At 49.1% G+C, this 24,641-nt stretch overlaps 2 protein-coding genes and 1 long non-coding RNA gene across 5 annotated transcripts in view; 1 reads left to right on the plus strand and 2 right to left on the minus strand.

The window, feature by feature from the left end:
* Nucleotides 1-7,219, minus strand: part of MFAP2 (microfibril associated protein 2) — a 31,297-nt gene extending 24,078 nt beyond the window's left edge. For 2 of the 3 annotated variants that reach the window (XM_073316706.1, XM_073316704.1), the window contains exon 1: nucleotides 7,112-7,219. The gene's annotated coding sequence lies outside the window, so the exon portion shown is untranslated. The other variant, XM_073316705.1, reaches the window with a different exon arrangement.
* On the plus strand, nucleotides 290-16,418 carry LOC140900093 (uncharacterized). Its single transcript, XR_012155555.1, has 3 exons — nucleotides 290-540; nucleotides 12,501-12,880; nucleotides 13,420-16,418. It is a non-coding gene; the product is annotated as an uncharacterized lncRNA (long non-coding RNA).
* A 4,333-nt stretch (nucleotides 16,419-20,751) lies between these two features.
* Nucleotides 20,752-24,641, minus strand: part of ATP13A2 (ATPase cation transporting 13A2) — a 70,760-nt gene continuing 66,870 nt past the window's right edge. Inside the window, exons 26-29 of the mRNA XM_073316703.1 lie at nucleotides 24,107-24,330; nucleotides 23,551-23,702; nucleotides 23,252-23,424; nucleotides 20,752-22,360 (exon numbers count right to left, since the gene is read on the minus strand). Of these exons, the coding sequence (XP_073172804.1) occupies nucleotides 22,190-22,360; nucleotides 23,252-23,424; nucleotides 23,551-23,702; nucleotides 24,107-24,330 (720 nt within the window). The 3' untranslated portion in view covers nucleotides 20,752-22,189. The remainder of the gene's footprint in view (nucleotides 22,361-23,251; nucleotides 23,425-23,550; nucleotides 23,703-24,106; nucleotides 24,331-24,641) is intronic.

Below are 24,641 nucleotides of genomic sequence, written 5' to 3' on the forward strand. Positions count from 1 at the left end.
TACAGCTCACTTCATCAGATGCATTCAGTGGAAAATACAGTGAGGAGATTTATAAACCCAGATAAACGTTTGGTGGTTGTAGCAGTGGAAGTCCAAGGGCAAAGGGTAAAATAGTTTGTACCTTGGGGAAGTTTTAATCTAAGCTGGGAAAAGTAAGCTTGCGGGATTTTCATGCAGGTCCCCACATCTGTACCCCAGAGTTCAGAGTGGGGAAGGAACCTTGACATGGTGGGAGCGGTGGGATAACTATAATAACTAGCCAATTTCTTGATTTTAGATTGATATGCAAATACTCATTTGAAAAGGTTACAAAGAAACAAACAGAAATAGTGCTGTGGAATCTTCAACTGCTACAAGCGGCAGGGAGCTCGCGTCGATGGGTCACCTGACAAAGCAACTCCAGCAGCGTAGCGCCCCCTGGCGTCCTGCTGGGGCAGTGGGTTCATGCAGACGGCAGGATGCTGCCTCGTTCTTGCAGCAGCTGGGGCTTCGTTGGAGAACTCTCACCTCAGTACTGATAGGAGCAGACGCTGCTTAAGCGTAAGTGTTGTGTAGCCATGTCGGTCCCAGGATATCAGAGACACAAGCTGGGGGAGGCCACATCTTTTATTGGACCAACTTCTGCTGGCGAAAGACAGAGCTCTTCCTCGACTCGAATACACCCTGCAGGTTGTACAGCTGACTTGCTGGTGCAGCTTGTAAAGGGAGGGGGGACAAGGGGGTGGTAACGTGCCAACAAAAACCGCGTCTTTTTCGCCCTTCGTCTTTCCCCTATATTTTGCCCATCTGTTTACCAGCTTCTCTGGCAAAGATGCCGTTGTGACGGCTTACCCACTGCCTGGACTGCTGCTGGTATCTCGTTAGTGCCAATGCAAGGTGGAACGTGTCCTTCCTCCTCTAGACAAGTCATCCCTGTTATCAGCGTAGGAAGCTTATTTCCCAAAACTCCTTTGTGACCAGCACCGCTAACCTGTGCTTAACGGACCTGTGCACAACCTTTGCTAAGCACATTTAAAAAAAAAGGGGGGGGGGATTCCCCTCTATCAAGTCCCCACCCTCAAAACAAAGGCCCGGCTCCCCCATGCACTTACTCACATGCTTAATTTAACCCCCAGGAGTAGCCACTGTATGAGTCAAGGGCAGCGTGGGGGTTTGCAGAACAGCAGCCAAAAACAGTCTGGCAGCTGCAGGAACAGCAAATCACATGGGGAGGGAGGGGGAAGGATATGTTTTAAAAGATTCTTTTCCAGACTGATGTGAACTGAAAAAATACACTGGCATAGATCGCCGCTTTAGTGCGTGTGCCCCTTTAAGAAATAGCAGAGGTACAGGGGTGGTGGGTGTGTATAGAGTAGGATCACATAGCCAAACTCTGCAATTAGCACAGGCTGTGGTCAAAAGCCTCCTATTTAAGGGGCCAGCGGACAGGTTGAAAGTCCCACTTCTAATGCATCCAGCAGCTCTTTCCAAGTGTCCTTTGATTTCTCCATGCATGAATAGAGACTTGCTCTCCTGAGCTACAGAGGGGAGAATTTCTTTCCTCTTTCTCCCCCCGCTGACCATGCCCGTTTTCCTTGGAATGCTTTCCCCATCCACCCATCCCTTACCCACCCCCAAGGTCCTTCACCGAAAAGGAAATACTTGCTCGATGCTCTGGGCAAAGTGTCCTTAAAACAGGCCTGGATGTAATACGCTTCGTTCTTTAGGAAAGTTTCCTGGTATTTCCCCCCCTTTGAAGAAATGCTGTGGAACTCTGCTTGCGTGCGCAGAGCATCGAAGGAGGCCATTTCTGCCCATGCTGATGCTCTTCTCCCCCCACCCCTGCCCCTCCCCAGCTTCCAATCAATTAATCCAGGGCCAAACGCCCCCTTGATGCAGTCAGCTGGAAAAGGAATGAGGTCAATGATCCAGAAAAGCACTTTTCAAGCAAGCAAGCTAGATTCCTCTTGGGCTGCCAGGAGTCCTAGTCTGAGCACAGGGGTGGCTGGGAGTGGGGCCTTTGCCCCAAGGCAGGATGGGATAGCTTAGCATTTGAGGACTGGACACCGGGCTAGACAAGACCATGCTGGGTTCTTTGCTATTTGCACGTGCTTGGCTTTCAGTGGTTTGCAGAGATTTGAGCCCATTTGGGAAGGATTCCTTGGAAGGCTCTGTGTGTCCCTTCCTAGGAGCAGTTTGCTTTGGAGAGTCACGCCAGGCTCCCATCAAAGCACAAGCAATGCCGGGATAGCTTTGGGAAGCGAGATTCGAGAATTGCATTTAAGAGACAAACAACTGATGGTTAATTGTAGGCAACCGTGGAAAGGCGGAAGGTGCTGCAAAGCTTCCATATGCAGTTCTGCCAATGCCCCTCAGTCCCCACACACAGTGCCTCCTGCTGGTCCACCCTTTCCTCTTCCCCCTCCTGCTTGCCCACGCTCCTCAATCCCGTCCTGCGACTTCCCACTTCCCCCGGCACTCCAGTCCTGCCCTCCACCACCCACCGCGTTGCCAATACACCTCAATCCAGATCTCCAGCACCTCCTGCTATTCCAGCCCTAGGCCTTCCACCACTTTGTCTCTACACCCCACCATCCTAACTTGCAGCCCCTGCGGCTGGCAGTGAAATACACAACATTACTGAAAGCTTATTGCAAGATTTCTCCAGCTCGGGGGTGAAACAGACAGAGTTCGACTGCTCCCCTAGATCATATGCTCCTTGTGTCAAGGGGTATTTTGCATCTTGTACAACACTGGTGAATGAATAGCAAGGACTACAAAATCCTCCAACATATTGTCACTGGGGATGGGGGTCAGAGTTTGAGAGCCCCGGCATTTGTTTTTGGCTTGACAAAGCCACTAGAGTTTTGCAAACCCTCTTGTGTCTCGTTCTGGAAGCCCAATCAGCACACAGCTGCAGCCCACGTGACCTCCTCGGGGGCACAGGTCATCTTGGATGCTGCCCACAATGGTAAATAGGTGGTAACCACTGGCCTAGCTCCAGGACAGGGAGCCTGTGTGTTGGCTAGGGACAAGCCCATCATCCTAAAGGTCTGTAGGCTCTGTTCTCACTCCTCCCAATTACACTCTCCCCTCTCCCTTTCTTGTCTCAGTCTTGCCTCTGAGAGGCATATGAAGCCAATAAATCCAAGTCAAAACTTCCAGGCCCACCATGTTCCAGTGCCTTTGAAATCAGGCCAAATGAGCTTGCCCGGCCCTAATAAAACACTTAACTCTTTTCCTGCCTCTTGTGTCTGAAGGAGTCCAATCACTTTACAGACACAAACTCTTACAAAGGCCCCTGTGAGATAGGCAAGGATAATGGTCCCCATTATACAGACGGGGAAACTGAGGCACAGTCCAGGGAAGAGAGTTGCCCAAGATCACACAGAGACCAGAGTGAATAAGAGGCAAATGAGCCTCAATGTGGGGTTCACACTGAAGATTCAGCTACCCAGCAGACAGCAGCCTGCCCAGTAGGCAGCAGCCTGCCCAGTAGGCAGCAGCCGCTGATGAGAGCACACAGCACCCCAGCCAGCAGTGGACTAGCTCCAAGGTTTTGGTGCTAGTCTTTGAAGCCCTCAGTTGGCCAGTCCTCGCTCCTTCAGGCCTTATCTCCACTCGGAAAGATTACTGCCCACGGTCCAGCAGTGGTGCAGCTGCATGGGTGCTGACACCTGCGGAGGTTGTTACCACCCGTCACAAAAGCACGGGCCAGTGGAGAAACTGCCCGTGCCCTGGCTATGCAGCAGGGGTACTGCAGCATCTCGAAGCTTTGCTTTGGTCTCCCGTTGACGTCTACGATAGATGAGGGTGCTGTGATTTGCACATGGTCTGTAGGCTCTGTTCTCACTCCTCCTAAGAGCCCAGAGTCAAGGCGCCAGGGCTGAGCCTTCCGCACCCAGGGTGCAACACATGTGTCTGCACATGCAAACCTGCCAGCTCGGACCCCACAGCTGGCAGCCCAGAGAACAGGCATGTGGGTGGCATCACAGGAAAGGGCAACTGCCTTGGGTCAAGGGGGTGGAAACGTCCACAGGAGGGGGGGACCAGTTGGAGCTGGGCACTATTTCAAAAAAACCCTTCCCCCACGGGCTGCATCTGGAGCTCTGAAGCTTGAGGAGTCTGGTTCCAAGCCAGTTCTCACCCCACCGGGGCTATAAAGGAGAGGGGAACAGATTCAGAGTCCCACAGGGGAAGGGAAAAGGCCAATCCCGCCTTTTCTAGTGAGTGAGGTGAGGAGGAGGAACACCCCCCGTCGTCAGCTCACGTGCACGGGACGTTGGAATTCAGCTGCCAGAACTGGGGGTGCTGAGAAGGAAAATGGGGCCACCTCCCTGCCCAGCTCCCCACCACTGCCAGATGGACCCAGGGCCCCTTCCTTTGGCATCCCTAGAGGCACTGGGTCTTCTGGAGCCCCATCCTTCAGCCTGACCTGCCACAACGAGAGAAGCACGTGGACTCATCCTTGTTTTTAACCACAGCTCAAGCCTGGCACTCGTCCAGCGCTGCACTTGTATCTCTTCTACCCCAGAATCCAACCGCTCGTGCGGCTGGATCCAGGAGGGTGCATCTAACTCCCACCTCTGACTTCTGCCTCCCTGGATTTCAAGCCTGCTTGCATTGTCCTGAGCGGCGCAGTGCTTCAATTCCACCGAGCCAGACTCGTAGTTCTCACAAAGAGATGGGAGAACTGGGCCCATTCACACAGGCACATCAGCCTGGAAGGGCCCCCCTGACTGATCGAATCCAGGCTTCGGCTATTGCTATTTGCCAGACTTTGGATGTCATGTTATTCTATTTTTTTCTTTAAGTTACAGGGTTGAAATATGTTAATTCGTTGGGTTGTTAGCATGTGCGAGTGTGGTGGGCATAGGGTACGGGGACAATGGCAACCCCACACACCAAGTCCTCTATCCACACAGTGGGTAGAGCACTACCAGGAGCGAGAGGGAAGTACAGGCTCCATGCCGGCCCATTCAGACCTTAGCCTCTCAGCCAGGACTGCGTGACAAAGGGATCAATCAGTCTCAGGTGGGGTGGCTGTGCGCGCGATGTAGACTGGGGACGTGGGCAGAGATCACGTCTTTCGTCTGAACATTCGTATCCCTAAACAGCGGGTGGCAACGCCCGGTCAGTTCATCTTTTTCTAATCAATTCTTTGAGATTCACTTACACCTCAAAAGCCAGCATTTATCTCAGGTTTCAGAGTAGCAGCCGTGTTAGTCTGTATTCGCAAAAAGAAAAGGAGTACTTGTGGCACCTTAGAGACTAACCAATTTATTTAAGCATAAGCTTTCCAATGCACTTCCCCGTGCAGCGAGCACAAATCAACTCCATTAGCTCTATTTTCATCACTGCCATCCAAGATTGGCGACGAACTGAAATGATGTCAAAATTCTGAGCTAACCTGCCTAGGGGAGGCAGCATGGGCCAGGGGATTCCATTCCCGGTTCCGCCACTGATCTGCTGTGTGACCTTGGGCAACTCACTTGACCTCCCTGTGCCTGTTTCCTCTCCCACCCTTTGTCTTGCCCGTTTCTACTCTAAGCTCTTCAGGGCTGGGACTATTTCTTATCAGGGGTCTGGCCACCACATGGCACAACGGGGCCCTAATCTGATCAGTACCTCTGGGCACTGCCGTAATACCAAAACCAAACAATATTGCTCCGTAGAGTTGGTCCCTGGGCTGCACGGTCTGTTTACTGATACAAAGGGCCACGACCAAGGATGGCCCTTTGAGCCATTAGACTGGTCACGGTGGCCACTGCTGGTTAGTTAATGTCACAGCTTGTCCTCTTGTCTCCACAAGCTGCTGGAGCTGGTCTCCACTTGGCAATTTACTGAAATCCCTCTTAGTCCAGAAAACGTCCAAGTGTAGACAAGCTCTGACTCTCCACAAAGCCGCATTCGAGCCACCAGCTCCCTCTTCCCCCGCTCTGAGTCCTCAATTCATCCTTTCAGCTGTCAGCCCCTGCCCCTTCTTGGGAAGCTCACCCAGTGACATACTGCTACATTCACTCTGGGCATGCCCCCTGCTCCCCACTAAGAGTGAGTGGTCGAAGGGTCCCGATAGACGGGCACTAGCCACATGCATCCCAGTGTCTCATTTGGAGCAAATCAATGGAACAGCATCAGTCAACAGACACCAAGACACACATACACACTCCAGGCTCCAACTCACCGAACTGAAGAACCCCATTAAATGTACCCCCACACCCAGGCAGAGTTGGAAAGAGGATAGATTTTGCTATGAAAGATGTGGCTGTTGCTGGAAGCGGGAGGTGGGAGCTGGAAGTGGGAAAATCTGCCCAAGTTTACGGAGGAACTTTCCTTTCTGCTCTGTGCAGGGGTCTAGCGCTCCAAGAAACCAGATGTTTTTGTAATGCACATCTGGGAACAATCAATCTCAGAGAAAGAACAACACAGTCGCCCTCTTTCATTCAGTTAAACCCCACCTTCCAAAAGGCTGGCCCCCTCCCCCAACTTTTTACACAGCAATCCAGCTGCCAGAGAGTGAGAGAACAAAGAGAATGAGAGAGGTTTCAGGTTTTTTTGGCCACTGACCAAAGGTAAAACTCACTGAAGTGGGCTTAATTCCCCCCATCCCGCACACACTTTTTGGGGGGTGGGGGGAGATATTAAATTATCTTTTGTACAGTTAGTTTCTGGGGGGGAGTTAGAGCTTCCTTCAAAAGTTAGGATATTTTTAGATTTATTTCATGGCTAAACATCTGTAATTCTACAATTGTCTAGTTCTAGATTTAAAAAATGTCATCGTCCCCCCAAACCTTTTTCCCCCCATCAAACTTTTTGGCTGCTCAGAACAATTGCTTTTTGCTTAAAGCCCAGAGTACAGCTTTCCAGAGCTGAGCTCCACCTTAGGCTGGAGAAACACAAAGACATTTGGCAAGAAGAAAAAATGCAATTGAGGGGATTTCCCTCCTCCCCCATTCAACCGAGAAATTCTGCATTTCCGCACTTTGAGCTAATTATACACAAAAATCATACCTCCCATCGTCCCTCCAAGCCGAACCCAAAGATGTCACCTCTCTAGCTGGGAAGCATTCCGCTCCCCAAATCAAAGGGACATTATCCCAACGTGTCCTCTCACCCCTTCTCATTCTCTTACCCGTTTGGGATCTATGTGCCGGTTTGTTCCTTTCCAGATGCCCTGATCCCTTCTGTCTGGTCTAAAAGCTCCAAAATGGGACAAGTAGCTCCTACCTCCAACATGATTGCACCACTGGGTCCTAATGCTACACCCAGTGCAATCTCAGTCCTGCTTCCTTTAAAGGGAAAATATAAATGGAAGTTACTGCCAGTCTCTGAGTTGCAGGATTATTTTTTAAACTCCTCAAACCCTAGCGGCTGAGAGATCAAGGAAAGAAGAGAGGGGCTGGAGGTTTCGTTTGTCCAGGGCCAAGCACAATGGGATCCTGATCCATGATTGGGCGCTCTCAGGCACTTTTGCAAGGCAGATAATTGAAATACTAAGAACAGAGGCTCCACAGATTGGGAATGGGATGCAGAGCACCCCCACACTGGCTCACTGGTGCCAGCACAGCCCAGGTGGTCACAGTGGTGGTCAGGAATCGTTCCCCTTCACCAGCTTTTCAGTGGGAACAACAAAAACACTGGTGGTTTTAGCTCAGGCCTCAGCAGACTAGTGTGCACCTAGCAAAGGCCCCATTATAATTCATCCAAAGTCCTTCTCAGGCCAATTAAGAGGTCTACACTGCACCATAAACCCTGGCTTTGGGCCCAAACTCCCCTTCCATCCACACAGACCTTGGTCCAAGAGCCCCTCCAGGCTCAGGTCCCCGGCCCCTGCTGCAGATGGGACGGTGAGTGTCCGAGCCCCATTGAGACTCAGGGCCAAGCCGTCACTTTGCAGTGTGGACGCAGGACAAGCCGCAGACCCAAATTAGTTGCGTGTAGCGCAGTAAGGACGTGTTCAGACGGCCGAGAGGCCTGGGTCCAGCCTGAGCTCAGGCCTGGAAACAGTGAGTCCACGAGTGTGGCTCCCACACAGCTGGGCTGGCAGTGCAGCGTGCATCTCGCCCCAGGGACGGCTACCCGAATACACTCTTACTGATGATTTGTATCGTGGTAGCACCTAGGAACCTGCACCACGGACCAGGCCCCCATTGTGCTAAGTGCTGGACAAACCCAACCAAACCACCATCCAACCCTGCCCCAGAGAATGGCTGGTCTAATTGGTTTTGGATCAGGCTCTGAGTGTTTGGCAGTGAGAGCAAAGAGGCCAAGGACAGAATGGAATTCCTCTTTCCATGCTAGAGCTCTCTTCAGTGCCTAGAGGCATCCCTCCCAGTCACTTCTCCTAGGCCCTGCTGGCAGAGCAGCCTGCGGGAGCTTGCACTATTGTGGCCTTGGCTGCTCCATTTTGTGGTTGAACAGAGGATGGCAGTCCACAGACTAGCAGCACTACATTGCAGTAAGAAAGTGAAGACCATTCCCAGATCTCCAAGCTCCTCTGCACTACAGCAGTGCAAAGTACTTCACAAAACTGGATACTATCCCCATTTTACAGAAGGGAGAACTGAGGCACAGAAAGGGGAGCGATTTGTCTGTGGTCCCACCGAAAGTCAGAGAAAAACTGGGAACAGAACCCCCCAGACTTCATTTCTCAAAGCACTTGGCCCCGCTGCTCCCCTAAAAATAGAACACAAGATTAAATTAAGCCCCCTGCAAAGGCAGGAATATTACTGGCTGAGACTTTTTTTTGACAAATCTTTTTTGTTGTTGTTGAAAAAAATGCCCATTTTTTTAAACCCCGACTTGTTCGCGAAACAATGCTGGGTTTGACACATTTCCTGCCTTGAAAACCAACAGGGAAAAAAAAATAAAAAAAAATTGTCAAGACGTTCTCCACCCAAAAAATGCCAGTTTTCTAGTTTGTAATGACTTTTCATTTAGAAATGTAAGCCATTAGACTGAAAAAAATGGAAAAGAAAAAAAGAAAAATTCAAATGTTTCAATGGACTTGACATGGGGAAAAAAAAATTGGATTTTCAGTTTGCAAAATATCTGAAATTTTGACTTTTGATCCTGATTTGAGATGGGGGGAAAAATGAACACCCGAAAATATTCACTGGACAGGAAAACCATTTCCTGCCCAGCTCTAGGCAGAATATAGTCCATATTGCCTCTCAGTAGAGGTTGCATGAGTGTTAAACTGATACTACATTTGTTGTACAAACAGGACCTATTCCAATAACACAGAAGCAGAGGATCTGTTTGTGTTACCTCTTCTTCCAGGCTTTACCTGGATAGGAAGCAGGGCTCTCAATCGCAGGTAACTCACTCAATTAACTCAAAAAAAATTAATCGCAATTAATTGTACTGTTAAGCCATAGAATATCAATTTATTTGAGCATAAGCTTTCATGAGCTACAGCTCACACGAAAGCTTACGCTCAAAGAAATTTGTTAGTCTCTAAGGTGCCACAAGTACTGCTTTTCTTTTTGCGAATACAGACTAACACGGCTGCTACTTTGAAAACTGACAGAATATCAATTGAAATTTATTAAATATTTTGTATGTTTTTCTATATTTTCAAATATATTGATTTCTATTACTATACAGAATACAAACTGTACAGTGCTCACTTTATATTGTTTTTATTACAAATGTTTGCACTATAAAAATGATAAAAAAATTTTTAATTAACCTCACACAAGTACCGTAGTGCAATCTCTTTATCCTGAAACTGTAACTTACAAATGCAGATTTTTTTGTTACATAACTGCTCTCAGAAACAAACAATGTAAAACTTTAGAGCCTACAAGTCCACTCAGTCCTACTTCTTGATCAGCCAATCACTAAGACAAACAAGTTTGTTTCATTTACAACAGATGCTGCTGCCTGCTTATTTACAATGTCACCTGAAAGTGAGAACAGGCATTCACATGGCACTTTTGTAGCTGGCGTTGCAAGGTATTTACGTGCCAGATATGCTAAACATTCATATGCACCTTCATGCTTCGGCCACCATTCCAGAGGACATGCTTCCATGCTGATGATGCTCCTTAAAAAATAATGTGTTAATTAAATTTGTGACTGAACTCCTTGGGGAAGAACTGTAGGTCTTCAGCTCTATTTTACCTGCATTCTGCCATATATTTCATGTTATAACAGTCTCAGATGATGATCCAACACATGTTCGTTTTAAGAACACTTTCACTGCAGATTTGACAAAACGTAAAGACGATACCAATGTGAGATTTCTAAAAATAGCTACAGCCCTCGACCCAAGGTTTAACAATCAAAAGTGCCTTCCAAAATCTGAGAGGGATGAAGCATGGAGCACGCTTTCAGAAGTCTTAAAAGAGCAACACTCAGATGCGGAAACTACAGAACCCAAACTACCAAAAAAGAAAATCAACCTTCTTATGGTGGCATCTGACTCACATGATGAAAACGAACATGTGTCGGTCCACTCTGCTTTGGATCGTTATCAAGCAGAACCCATCATCAGCATGGACGCATGTCCTCTGGAATGGTGGTTGAAGATGAATTTTTAGTGCATCAGGCATGTAAATATCTCGCGATGCCAGCTACAACAGTCCCATGCAACCACCTGTTCTCACTTTCAGGTGATGTAAACAAGACGCGGGCAGCATTATCTCCTGCAAATTGTAACCAAATGTGGTTGTCTGAGCGATTGGCTGAAGTAGGACTGAGTGGACTTGTAGGCTGTTAAGTTTTACATTGTTTTATTTTTGAATGCAGTTTTTTTTTGTACATAATTCTACATTTGTAAGTTGATCTTTCGCAATAAAGAGATTGCACCACAGTACCTGTCTGAGGTGAATTGAAAAATACTATTTGTTTTTTACAGGGCAAATATTTGTAATAAAAAATAAATATAAAGTGAGCACTGTACACCTTGTATTCTGTGTTGTAACTGAAATCAATATATTTGAAAATGTAGAAAACATCCAAAACATTTAAATAGATGGTATTCCATGATTGTTTAACGGCGCGATTAATTGTCCGATTAATTTTTTTAATTGCTTGACAGCCCTAATAGGAAGTATGAAAACTTTGATTTTGGAAGGTTATGTTTTCTGGACATACATGTATTCACACATGCACCCCGAGAGAGCATCCATTAGACGGTAATAAGGATGAAGAACCCAAGATGAGGGAGGAGAGCTTTATTCTCACTGGAAAAAATAAAAACTTCAAAGCAACTGACACAAAAGTTTTAAAACTTTGCACAGTGAAAGGTAAGTTGGGTGAAGCAATATTTTTTACTGGACCAACTTCTGTTGGTGAGATAGACAAGTTTTCAAGCTCTGTGTAAGCTCGTAAGCTTGTCTATCTCACCAACAGAAGTTGGTCCAATAAAAGACATCACTTCACCCACCTTGTATCTCTAGTATCTTGGGACCAACACAGCTACAACCACACTGCATACTAAAATGAAAGATGTGAGTTGCCAGAGAAAATTATTCATACAGCTGAAAGGTACATGAAAAACAGGGGACACCAGAGACATAAGCAAGTAAAGGCACTTGTTTAAATTAAAATTTAATGTCAACAATTTAAAGTCTAGTTAACCTCACATTTGCTCAAGAAGCCCTATGGAATTTCATAGCGTTTAAGGCCAGAAGGGGACCATTAGGTCATCTCCTGTATATCACACCCAACTAAATTTCGCTTGGTTACCCCTGCGTTAACTTGGGTTAGACTAAACCATTTCAGCCCTCAGGAGACTGACTGTTGTGTGCTACAGGCTGAGACCAAGAGAGACCGAAGTGCCACCGGTGCTGGAAGCTGGAAATGATTAGGTTGATGATCCTAGCAGGTGACCCATGCTTCACGCTGCAGAAGAAGGTGAAATCCCCCCAAAGTCCCTGCCAATCTGAGCTGGGGGAGAATTCTTTCCCAACCCCAAATTTGGACATGAGGAACAACCCAAAACATATGAGCAAGACATCAGCCACGCATCTAAGAAAGAAGGCTCTCTGTATCATCTCAGAACAGTGGTCCACCCTGTTCTGTTTCCTATCCCAGTTTAGCCACAGCTGGCGATGCTTTAGAGGAAGGTGAAAGGAAATCCCAGAATGCATCCAGGGGAAAGAAATTAACAGAGCATGGTAACTTTTCCACCCTGTAGAGCTCTGTAACAGGGATGGGGCTCTCTATCCAGGACTGTAAGTCGCTTTAAAAACGCTAGTGAGACGATACCATTCTCTAGGTTTCTAAAGTTACTTCTATAGAACCCTGTGGGTTTCATCCCTATTAAGTTCTGTAGGAATGTTCCATAAGGGCATTCCTTTGAGAGACATTCAGATGCCTGGAACTGTGAACCCAAAGAAACTTTAAACTAGCCCACATGTGGTTCTGTTGCTATCTGCTTGGATTGTCAGTTCTTTGGGGCAGGGATGGTCTTTTGTTCTGTGTTTGTATAGCGTCTAGCACAATGAGGGCCTGGGCCACGACCGTGGCTCCTTGGCAGTACTGCAACGACACTGATATTTCTCTTACAGACCTGCAGAAAGCAACGTCTGCACATGTACCTTGTTGCACCAGCATCCTCTGTATGTCACCAGTGATGCCTACTCTCCATCTGCTCCAAACCAGGCCTCCAAGCCACTACTCTGTCCTCTGATTCCCTCCTCAAGACTTTTGTGGAACAGCTATTTAAGGATGTGGCTGCACAGGTCAAAGGCAGGTTCCTGGACTACAGGGTGAGGGGATGAGCTTCTGCCCACTGCCATTTACAGGTGGCTCGTGGCAATGTCCTGCAATGTATGAATAATACAATCGTTGAATCGTTAAACACAAACGCTCTGTGCTGCAAGATCACCACCACAAAAACCATTTCTATCATGCCGCCTATGGAAAATTGCCAGCTGATCATGGCCAGGTAGGCGCAAGTAGGAGCTTCTGAAGTTTGTCATCTAATATTAACTGACTCAAAACCACCCAGCTTCCTCCACAACCTGGTTTTGATTCCTGTTTCCCTCCCAACCTCGTTATGATAGTTAACCCACTCATTGCGTTTTGTCTTGAGATTGCAAGCTTTTCAGGAAGAGGCCACCTTTCATTCTGTTTGCACGGCTCACGGTGTGATGGGGTCCCAGTCAAGATGACAGCTGGGTGGGAATTTTCTGACAAATTGGGGTGTTTTTTAATTTTCATTGAAAAAAACCCCAAGTTTTCAAAAACCAAAACCATTTGTGAAACAGGACGGGGTTCAATGAACTTCCTGACTTGAAATGATGTTGAGAAAACAAAAGTTTGACATTGTTGAAATGAAAAATTCCAGTTCTCCTGTCTGAAACTGCTTTTTGTTTGGAAATTTCAGCTAATTAGGATGTTAAAAAAAAAAAAAAAGGTGAAGAAAAGGGTCACAATCAAAATGAGAATGTTTCAATTGACCTGTACATTTTTTTTTTTTTTTAGGTTGTGAATATTTTCGAGGCTGGCTTTTCGTCTCCCAAAAGTTTTGAACTCTTGAAAATACGCATGGTGTGGGAAAAGCTCTAGGCGGGACGGGGGCCTCCAGATGGTACCTTAACACAAAGTAACCACCACCATCTCAACAGGAGGGGACAGGTGGTCTGTACAGGGGTAACATACAAACCATTCTGATGAGGCCCAGGTTAGAGGTGTGAGTCACCTGTTTGCATACACATACTCCATGCGAATTGACCTAGCGCGAGTATAAATAGCAGGGCAGCCGTAGTAGTGCAGCAGAAAATACAGACCCACCGTCTTCAGGGTAGGTTTCCGTTTGGCCCGGATCAGCTGGGCCACCACTGATGCTGCTGCAGCTATGCTGCTGTTGGTCCTGGTGCTGCCTCGATGGGGCAGAGGAGTCATACCCCTAGCTCGTTGTGTAGATGTAGTGGGGGACAGCAGACACCCACAGCTGGCTGGCAGGAAGCATGCCAGGCCCCTCCTCCTTGGATGAGGGAAGAATGCAGGTCTATCGGGAGACAGGGTGGGAGGGGCCAGAGAGAGATTTGGACCTGGCGGATAACGCAAGCCTTCAGCCTTTCTGCCTGGGCTCTGGTTCTAAACAAAGCAGTCCCTTGCCTGAAGACCACCACCACTAAACTTTGCCCTTATGCAGCATCTTCTGCCCAAGCCACTCAAAGCGCTTTACAGCTATTAATGAACCTCACAACCCCACCCTTAGTAGGAAGCTAAGGACTAACCTCATCTGTAAAAAAAAAAAAAAACGGGGTAACCGACCGAGAAAGACTAAACAATTTGCCCAAGGTCACCAAGCAAGTCAATGGCAGAGCTGGGAGTAGAACATAGGAGTCCCGTCTTTTAGGTTTTAAACCACAGGACCCTCCACTTCCCCTTCCCCGCACCTAGTATATCCAGATACTGAATCTCAGCTGAGCACTCAGACATGAATTACAAACAAAGAGCCCCACAGATCTCTGTGGGAGAGACAGACAAGCCCACCGGACTGGGAACATTCGCTGTTTATTTTGTCTGGCCTTGGTGTTGATGTTAGCAATGGTGGCTGCTGCCGCCTTTGTCTAGACGTTCCCTGTGTGATCGTCTGACAAAAGATGCGAGCAAGCACATTAAATTGCTGGGTGCACATCCAGAGTCGGAGCCTGGCTGGCTGGCTGCTGCCAGACCCACAAGCCCGACTTTGAACTCGGCAGCAGGATACGGCAAGCGGCCACTAACCCGCCAGACCTAAACCTCACGCGAGCTGCCCGCACCGAGGCTGGAGATGAGGGAAGCAGAAATGAGTGTCCCATCCCGATCTAACGTGGATCTGAACCATTGGGGTGGTTCCAACTCCAGAGCCAGACTTTATAAACGTGGGTCTTTTCAATTGGAACCCGAATGAGGCTTTGAACCCAGCGCTCCAAAGAGACAAGATGCTGGCTGAAACTCTAGCATGGAAGACTTTTGTTTGCCCTCTGCCCAGGATCTTGCACTGCCCAAAGGGTACCGGCAGCTTGCTCCAAACCTGACAGATCGAACGAGCAAAACAAGACATTTCCTCACAAAAGGAGCATAGATCGGCCGCTGAGTTTCAGGGTGAGTTGAGGGGTTAAGTCCCTTGGACCCTTTGAAAATCCTACCCATGGGCAATAAGTGAGCGAATGGGAAGACTCCCCTTCCTGGGCTTCCCCCGGCCACAGCCACAACCTGCCTCAAAACCATCACCCAAAGTAACACCCTCCTCCGCACCCACCACCCCAGCAACCCATACCCTCCTCCCCTATTCCCTCCTGCCTGTCAGCACTGGCTTCACCCACAGGTCACTTCGCCCCTCCCTACCCCCCCAAAGTCCCATCATGTTCCTGGCTCTGCCCTGCTGGCCTCCAGGTGGTGGTGGTCTTGTGCTGGAAAGGGCCACCTCCCCCACCCCAAGGGATGGCAGCAAGGCAAGCCACAGCGGAGACACACTCTCGACTCCCGCCCATCAACAGTTGTGCAGTGGCTGCCATTATTCTTGCCAGGAAGTTAAAGTAGTATGGGCTGGATGAATGGACGATAAGGTGGATAGAAAGCTGGCTAGACTGTCGGGCTCAACGGGTAGTGATCAATGGCTCCATGTCTCGTTGGCAGCCAGTATCAGGTGGAGTGCCCCAAGGGTTGGTTCTCAGACCCGTTTTGTTCAATATCTTCATTAATGATCTGGAGGATGGTGTGGATTGCACCCTCAGCAAGTTTGCAGATGACGCTAAACTGGGAGGAGAGGTAGATACGCTGGAGGTTAGGGATAGGATACAGAGGGACCTAGACAAATTCGAGGATTGGGCCAAAAGAAATCTGATGAGGTTCAACAAGGACAAGTGCAGAATCCTGCACTTAGGACAGAAGAATCCCATGCACTGCTACAGACCAAGGACTAAATGGCTAGGCAGCAGTTCTGCAGAAAAGGACCTAGGGTTACAGTGAACGAGAAGCTGGATATGAGTAAGTGTGCCCTTATTGCCAAGAAGGCTAACGGCATTTGGGGCTGTATAAGTAGGAGCATTGCCAGTAGATCGAGGTACGTGATTGTTCCCCTCTATTCGACATGGGTAAGGCCTCATTTGGAGTACTGTGTCCAGTTTTGGGCCCCACACTACAAGAAGGATGTGAAAAAATTGGAAAACATCCAGCAGAGGGCAACAAAAAATCATTAGGGGATTGGAACACATGACTTATGAGGAGAGGGTGAGGGAACTGGGATTGTTTAGTCTGTGGAGGAGAAGAATGAGGGGGGATTTGATAGCTGCTTTCAACTATCTGAAAGGGGGTTCCAAAGAAGATGGATGTAGACTGTTCTCAGTGGTAGTTGATGACAGAACGAGGAGTAATGGTCTCAAATTGCAGTGGGGGAGGTTTAGGTTGGATATTAGGAAAAACTTTCTCACTAGGAGGGTGGTGAAGCACTGGAATGGGTTACCTAGGGAGGTGGTGGAATCTCCTTCCTTTGAGGTTTTTAAGGTCAGGCTTGACAAAGGCCTGGTTGGGATGATTTAGTTGGGGATTGGTCCTGCTTTGAGCAGGGGTTTGGACTAGATGACCTCCTGAGGTCCCTTCCAACCCTGATATTCTATGAAATCTCTAGGAAAGCTCACCCCCTTTCGTGATCATTGAATTTATCCACCTTCCTGAGGGACTTAAGCAGGAGCCATGCTTCCAACCAGCCCCCTAGAAACAAGGCTATGCTCCTGAGCCGACCAGCCCCGGAGCTGCCCTGCTTGCAAGCTGCCCTGTCCCTCTCTTACTGCTGCCCTCTTCAGAGAGGCACACTCTGCTCCATGGGAGCTAATGAGACTCACCTGGGCTGGCTGAGGGGCAAATCGGCGCAGGAGCACTGCACCTCCCTACGGCTGTTAACACTTCTTAGGTCAGTGGAAGCTGGGAACATTACTGGCTTGAAAGTTTTCCACCTTGCAGGAGCCTGGCTGTTCTGCTACGAAGATAATTTGGTTGTGGGGAAGAAGAAGGAAGAGAAAAATCAGAAGAGGAAACACCCTAGGTCAGGAGGCCTTTGTGACAAGAGTACTTATGTCTGTATATATGTAAAGAGTTTATGGATAACAGGCCAGTAGATGGCACTCAAGGATGGGGATCATAATTCCTGGGCGGAGCCGGGTTGAAAAGTTTTAGATGGACCAGTTGTCCATTGAAAAATGCAACTGTCGAAATCAAAACGTTTCCCAGGAAAGTGTCGATTTTGACAAAATTTGGTGGAGACAAAGTCCGAATGATTCTCTCATTTCAGTGATGTTGAATGAATAATTCATTCCAATAACCAAAGCACAACATTGCTTCGATTCACTTTGGCTGTTGTGTGTGCTTATATTTAATATTTGTATTAGAACGACATAGAAGTATTTAGATCGAATGTGTTTAACAACACTGATTGCCATTGAGTGGATCAGGCTCTTAACACAGCCTCTTAACGCCGCTGTAATGGTTTGTGTTTGGACGCAGGCCGAGTTGGGTTGTCACAGTGTTTGGAGATGGTTTCCAAACAAGTTTTACAAGCCCTAGTGTGGACGAGGTCATATGGCCAATAAAAAGTGCAAACAAACTCTGGACCTGAAAAGGAGCTGTGTTTGGAGACAGGCTCCAGAAATCACTGAAGCTTCTTTACAGCTAAAAACCAGTTTCCTGCCCCAAAAGAATTTACAAACAGTACAGGCCTCAAAGCTTTGTCTTCTCTCTTCTAATCTTGCTCAGATCTGCAGAAGAGGCATCTTGTGTTACTGAAAGTAGATCCATAAGGAAATTGACTCAGAGGCTATGGCTTCTCCTCCATAGCCTCAAGCTCAAGTCTCACGTCGCCCTCTAGGGGATATTTGCAGTACCTTTCCCAGGCCTGAAGATGAGCTCTGTGTAAACTCAAAAGCTTGTCTCGGTCTCCAACTGAAGCTGGTCCAATAAAAGATATCACTTCGCCCACCCTGTCTCTCTAATTTGCAGATGGGTGGAAATACTGAATCAGTGCATGCAAATGCAGATCAAAGCCGATCCAAAAGACCAGTTAAGTCAATTGACAGACTCTCACTGACTACAGTAGGCTTTAGATGAAGCTCTTATAATCTGAGAAGGCCTCTGAATATTACAGTTGGATGGGTCTTTGTATACTCCTCCTTGGTGACATCTGTGTCAGATATTCAGTTCTGAAGTCACAAGTTATTAAGCAGGTGAGCAGAATCCAAAGTTGGAAAGAAAAAGAGAAGCAATAGATTTCTATCCAGGTTGTGCTCTCTGGGCTTCTTGCTGGGGCTGATGAAAGTCTCAGCAGTCCAAATGCAACTGAATGATTTCCTTGCTATGCACAATGCCAAAGGAAAATCGACTCTCCCTCCAATACCTCTGCTGGCTCAGCTCAGGAGCAAGCTTCATAGACTAGTCTGGGAAGCTCAGCCAGTGACTTCTGCATCAAGCCCATAACATCTGTTGGAGCTAGAGCACATCTTTTAGAAAGTCTTGATTTGAAGGCTTCACGTGATGGAGAATCAACCATGCCCATTGCTAAGTTGTTCTCACAGTGAATTACCCTCAGTTAAGAAATGGATTCCTCATTTCTTGTGTGAATTTGTCTAGCCTCAGTTGCCTGCCTTTGGACCTCTGCCGGTTTCAAGAACGGGTCTATTATCAGAAATCTCTTCCCCAAGTAGGCACATGTAGACCATGCTCAAGTCACCTTCTCTGGGATAAACTAAACAGACTGATCTTGGTTAGTCTCTTCCCAGCTTTCCAGACCTGAAATTGTGCTTGCAGCAGGTTTCTGAACTTTTTCCAATTTGTCAACATGCTTTCTGAAGAGTGGATGCTAGAACTGGACGGTTGTCCAGTGATAGGTTAACTGATGCTCCATACAGAAGTAATGCCACCTCCCTACTCCTGCTCAGTTACTCCCCTGCTTCTACATCCAAGGGTCGTATTTTCCCTCTTAGCTACAGCATTGCACTGGGCGCTCATGTAACATTGGTTATCCACCGAGACCCCAAAATCCTTCTCAGAGACATTTCTCTCCAGGATGCAGTCATTTGGAGAAAAGCATAAACAAGAACCAATGGCCAGAAGCCAAAGCCAGATAAAATTCAAATTAGACATTAATGTTTTAACAATGAGGGTGATTAACCATTGGGGGAGTGGTTGAGTCTCCATCAGTTGATGTCTTCAGATCAAGACTTTATGGAAGAGATGCTTTACTCAAACACAAGTCATTGGGCTCAATACAGGGATAACTGGGTGAAATACTGACTGTGAAATACAGGTCAGATGAGATGATCTAACTCTATGAATTCTGGCCTTAATCATAAGGGTGACTATGACAGTCTGTACCCCATCATAGTCCTGTAAAAGGGGTGAACATAAATTTTGTACAAAGTATGACTTGTGCGATATCATTTGCAAGCTCATAATTTGGTGATCATTATTATCCTGGTTACATGCAATGTTGCCACACAGATTTCAAGTTATAGGATTCCTCTATATGATATTACTAGACATGTTCCAAGTCTGGAGGGGAGAAGCCACAAACCAGCTCACCAGAGACAAAAATGTAGCCAACGCCCCAGCCAGATGTCAACAAAATCAAATGGACCATCGCCCAGTTAAGTGGCCTCTCTTTGGCAGGAAAGAGGATGTGGGTGAAGATTTACATCTTGACAAAAAAAACTGGGGGTTCCCATCCACATAGACTTTCTGCCTCCTGAACCTCAGCTGGAGATGATTCTCCAAGAACAGAAAGAGCTAAAAACGGAGAGAGGAGATGCTCCTAATGGTTCCTCCTTTCTCTCTTCCCACAGCATCCACGACACCTGAAGAACAAAGGGAACAGCTTTGGACTGGGGGAGGGACCCTGATGGAAACATTCAGTCAGTAAGACTGATGAAACGTGTGGTGAGAGACACCTTGGCTTTGAATTCACTCTAACTTGTTCAGTTAGGCCTTAGTTGCGATTTACTTTTATTTTCTGGTAACCAGTTCTGACTTTTATGCCTCATTACTTGTAACCACTTAAAATCCATCTTTCTGTAGTTGTTAAACTAGTTTTATTGCTTTATCTAGACCAGTGTGCTTGGACTGAAGTGTTTGGGAAGCTCCATTTGAGATAACAGGATTTGTGCACATCATTTTCCAGTAATAAAATGACGGACTTTATATGAGCTTGTGTTGTCCAGGAGAGGGCTGGGCAGTACAAGACACATTTCTGGGGGAAAGTCTGGGACTGGAAATTTGCAGGTGTTACTCTGCAGTGTAATTCAAGGGTGGCTGGCTGTAGCACCCCTGCAGTATAACTGGGAGTGATTTACATGCTGGAGGCTGTGCGAGAGCACATCCAGAGTGGTAGCTCTCATGGTGAAGCAGTGTAAAAGGAACCCTAGCTTGGAGAACTGAGGGAACACAGCTGTTCATCAGTCCAGATTGTACCCTGGGTATGTCACAGTGACCTATTATTCTTTGTTCATAGATGTGTGACCTTACATTTGGCAGCTTTAAAATGGGTTTGTATCAGTAAAGCCATCAGACTAGGCAAGTGACAGAAGCAGCAGATATAAAAACAAAAATACCACAACCAACAACACTCAGTCAAAAAACATGAACAATACTGAATATTACTGTTAACTTGTTATTTGAAGAAAGGAATTTTTCCATGCAATCACAAATACATTTTCCTATTTCTTGGTAGACACGTGTTAGTCTCCGGGTAGCCCTGTTCGATCTCCGTACCTGTTCTCCATTACCTAGTTGTGATGCACTGGGGAATGTAGCCCCTCAGAATTAAATGGCACAAGCTAGTTTTCAAGAAAATAATGTTGATTTATTAGATACACTCAAAAAAGCAACACAGCAAAGTTGGAGATTGTACATGATTTACACACCACCTCCTCCCCACTCTCTATACTCTTTGACGAATAAAAATAAAGCTTACATCTTACACATCTTCCGTTTCAATTCCATCGCTTTGCCGAAGCGTCACCAGTAACGTTCTAGCAGAGGACCCATCAGCAGTGGAAGTGCACAAACCTGGCTTTCAAACTGGAATCTGGCACGCAGCTTCTCGGCTACAGTGGTGGCAAACGACCCAGCTTTTTGGAACAGTGGCAGCAATCCATGCGCTCCCCAAGAGCGGAGGCAAGGATCGGTTTGGATGGACACTACGGCCGACTGCTACAATTCTACCTGCTCTGATGAACAGGCGAGGGGGGGGGGCAGAATAAATACAGCTCTTAATTAAATATCTCTAATCCCATCCTTGGTCACGTTCCAGCAGCTAGTCATGCCTGGTCTCTCAATGAGCGCTGAGCATCACACGTGCCAGGTAACACTCTCCTTTGCTACAGCAGCTGGGTTGCAAACAGGTCCGGCAAGCTAACAGAGTCTGCGCCGAGTGGCCATTCGGAGGTCACTGCCTCGACTGCAGAGGGATGCTGGCGGCTTGTTCACAGCGAGAAGAGCCGCAAGACGAGGGCAGCACTGTGGCAACAGCGGCCATCTTTTATTAGTGGCTTTTAACACCAAGGACAACGGTGTGGGGTGGGAGGGGTTCCCCCTTTTCAAACATTGCCCCCCGCAGCCCTTCCTGACAAGGTGTAACGTATCTGTGAGGACTGCTCCCTGCCCAGTCCAGGGCAAATCACCCAGCTGTGGATCTGAGCCAGCCACCCACAGCGAGTGGAAGAGTGGGGTCCCAAGGGGGATGAAGGAATCAGCTGGGGCCCCATACGGGGAAGCTAACCATTCGACGGGGCACTGTGACTAAGACATAGCAGCAGTCCCTGACGGCTCCTCTTCCCGAGTCACAGGCGCAACTGGACCAGTCACTTGCCCGCGTCTAATCCTGACTGGCGCTTGACCCACGCACGCCAGAGATCTGGAAGTTTCCCGCGCGGAGGGCAGCTGCTAGTACTGCTGAGGGCTTCCCTGAGGTAACCGCACCTGTCCTGCTTTCCAGAGCGAGGGAGTACTTGCACCCCAGGGGCGATGGGCTCCCTGGCCTTCTTCTGCCTCCCACATCCTTCCCCTGAGACGAGCACCTTGGGGCGATCAGCGGGAGGTTTCTCATTGGGGCGGGGCGCTGAGAACCCTGCCGTAGCCAGAGCCCATGGGGAAGGCAGCGACGGACAGACGAACGTAAATAAACGGAGCTGTATCGGGGAAGGCCGGAAAGGTCTTCCAGGCTGTTGCTGGACTCACGGACGCTGTCCCTGGAGCGAGGGCTCTCCAGGAGCTGGGGCTAGCTCCCGGAGATGGACATTTTGGGGGTGGCAAAGAGCGGCTCGTTCAATGGTGGCCAGGATGGCTGCTGCTGACTGAGCTCCTGCTCCAGCCTCTTGAACAGCTTCTTGGAGGCCCTCTTCTGGCGCAGCTGCCGCAGGCAGGTGAGCATGCCGTGATCCAGGGCGGTCTGGAGGGGGGAGGACGAGAGGGACGTGGGTCAAGGCAGCCTCAGCAGGGAATGAGGGGAGCTCGTACCAGCGTCGAGCTCCCTTCCCATCACACCCACAGCACTGCAGTGGAAGGGAATGGCTCATTGGCCACCTGTCCCTGGCAGAAGGGGTGAATCTGGGCTGGGAGGATAGGCCTGGATCAGGATTGTGCTGGGACACACGTCAGAAGGGCCCAGGCAGGGAGCCCATACTCATGCCAATCCAGAGTGGTACCCTCTGGCTGATGCGCTCTGTAGCACTGATTGGCTCTAGAACAGTGGTCCCCAAACCTTTGAGGGTCACACCACCCTTACCCCTGACCGCGCCGCCCCCCAAAGCCAGGGCTGGGAGCGGGGTCGTGGCTGGTGGGGACGGGAAGGGAGAGATGCGGATAGGAGTAAGGAGAGTGAGGCTGGGAGTGGGTTTGGGGGCAGGAGCAGAGCTGCAGCCAGGCTGTGGTGGGGGCCGGCAGTCAGGCCCCTGGCCAGGTGTAGCTCCACTCCTGGCCTTGGGCTCTGGCTGAGGCTGGGACCTGGGCTGTGTGTGGCTGTGGCCGCGGTCGGGAGCCTAACCGGAGCAGAGCTAGGGCTGGGAAGAGGCTGGGTGGTGCTCCCCCCCACCTCCGTGGGGGCTAGCCTGGACCCCGCCGTGCCCCCCCAGACGGTCCTCCAAGCCCCTGCAGGGGGGTGTGCCCCACACTTTGGGGACCTCTGCTCTAGAAGGAGCAGTGCCCAGCACTCCCCAGCCCATCGGGCACATCAGCCCATGGGGGGCTTAGTGAGGGGTACTAATAAGAGGGGGATCCTGCAGGAACCCTGCCCCCGTAGCTGGGTGCTCCCTCTGAATTCAGCTCTCCCCGACCCTCCTACCTCCAGCATGAAGGCTGTGAAGAAGTTGAGCGTGGCCATGCCTAGCAGCAGCAGCTTGAAGTTCATGTCGCCTACGTCTTTCAGCTTCAGCATGGCTTTCACGAAACCCAGCGGGTAAAGAGTTATCCCGATTGTCAGGCCGAAGAGAGCGACGAGGACGAGCAGGAACGGCACTGGGGGGGCAAGAGGAGACATCACGGACCCAGGACACGCAGCTCCCGCCCCCAAAGGGCTGGTTACAGGAGCCAAGTGACCACGGGAACCACCCCCTGCAGAGAGGAGGCCGGCTTGGCTCTTACCGTTAGTGTACAGTGGCTGCCGGAAGGGGTACCCCTTGGACATGGTGACGGCGAGGATCAGGTACTGGAAGGCCGAGATGCAGAACACCACGGTGTTCTCGTAGTTGGGCAGGTTCTGGGGGGCACTCACCGTGCTGTTCAGCGGGACGTACCTGGGTGAGGAGGGGAGGGGCAGGGATCAGGCACGAGCCTCTGAACGCAGGGAGCGGCGCGATCCGGCGGGACCTGCCTGCAACGTGCAGCTGGCTTGGCCTGGAGTGAGTCACTGCCGAAAGCCGCATTTGGTTCCCAGTTGAGGATTAGTGGACAAGAAAGGACATGAGCCATCTGACGGGGGTTAGGAAGGAACTTCCTCTGGGGGCAGGTTGCTGTTCTGGTGCCTGATGCAGATGGTGCTGGCCAGGGAGGAGACAGGATGCTTCCAGCTCTGATTCAGTCTGGGGGATTCCCAACACGGTGCCTTTCACGAGGCCAAAATGAGCTTTTGGGCCTCCCCTTTTAGCTGCTGTAGCCAGTTGCAGACAAGGAACTAGCTGTGCCCCAGGCAGACACTTACCAGCTCTGCGAGACAGTGATGAAGTAACTCATGACTTGAACCGTGATCAGCAGAGCCGCTTGGAGGAAGAGGCTGCCGAGGACAACAATGCTGATCAGTGCCCCTTGGGGGCGCTTTGCGCCCAGCTCCTTGGCAGGTCCGGTCTTGCCCATCAGCACAGCCACGGTCATAGTGATGAGCAGGTCAAAGAAGAGGAACTGGAAGTCACTCAGGTTGGTGTTAATCTGGGTGTGGGCAGGAAAGAAGGAAAAATGGAATATTCCCTCAGGAGCAGACTGGGATGGCTCAGGGGACTGGGCAGTGGGGTACAGAGCCTCATCTCAAGGTCACTGGTTCAAATCCAACAGTGGCAGAAAGTCACTAAAGCAGAATCTTGTGAGGAAAGACCCGAATTCAAAATACTGCAACAAATCAGTGGCCGACTAGGACGTTACGGTGGCTGCTATGCTGCAGAGCCCAGCTGCTCAGACTGGCCTGTGTGCTGGAGAGAGAGCTCAGTTATGAAAAGCATAGGCCCTGACTAGATGAGCTAAAG

This window comes from Lepidochelys kempii, chromosome 18, assembly GCF_965140265.1.
Source record: "Lepidochelys kempii isolate rLepKem1 chromosome 18, rLepKem1.hap2, whole genome shotgun sequence".
In the NCBI taxonomy this organism is placed as follows: Eukaryota; Metazoa; Chordata; order Testudines; family Cheloniidae; genus Lepidochelys; species Lepidochelys kempii.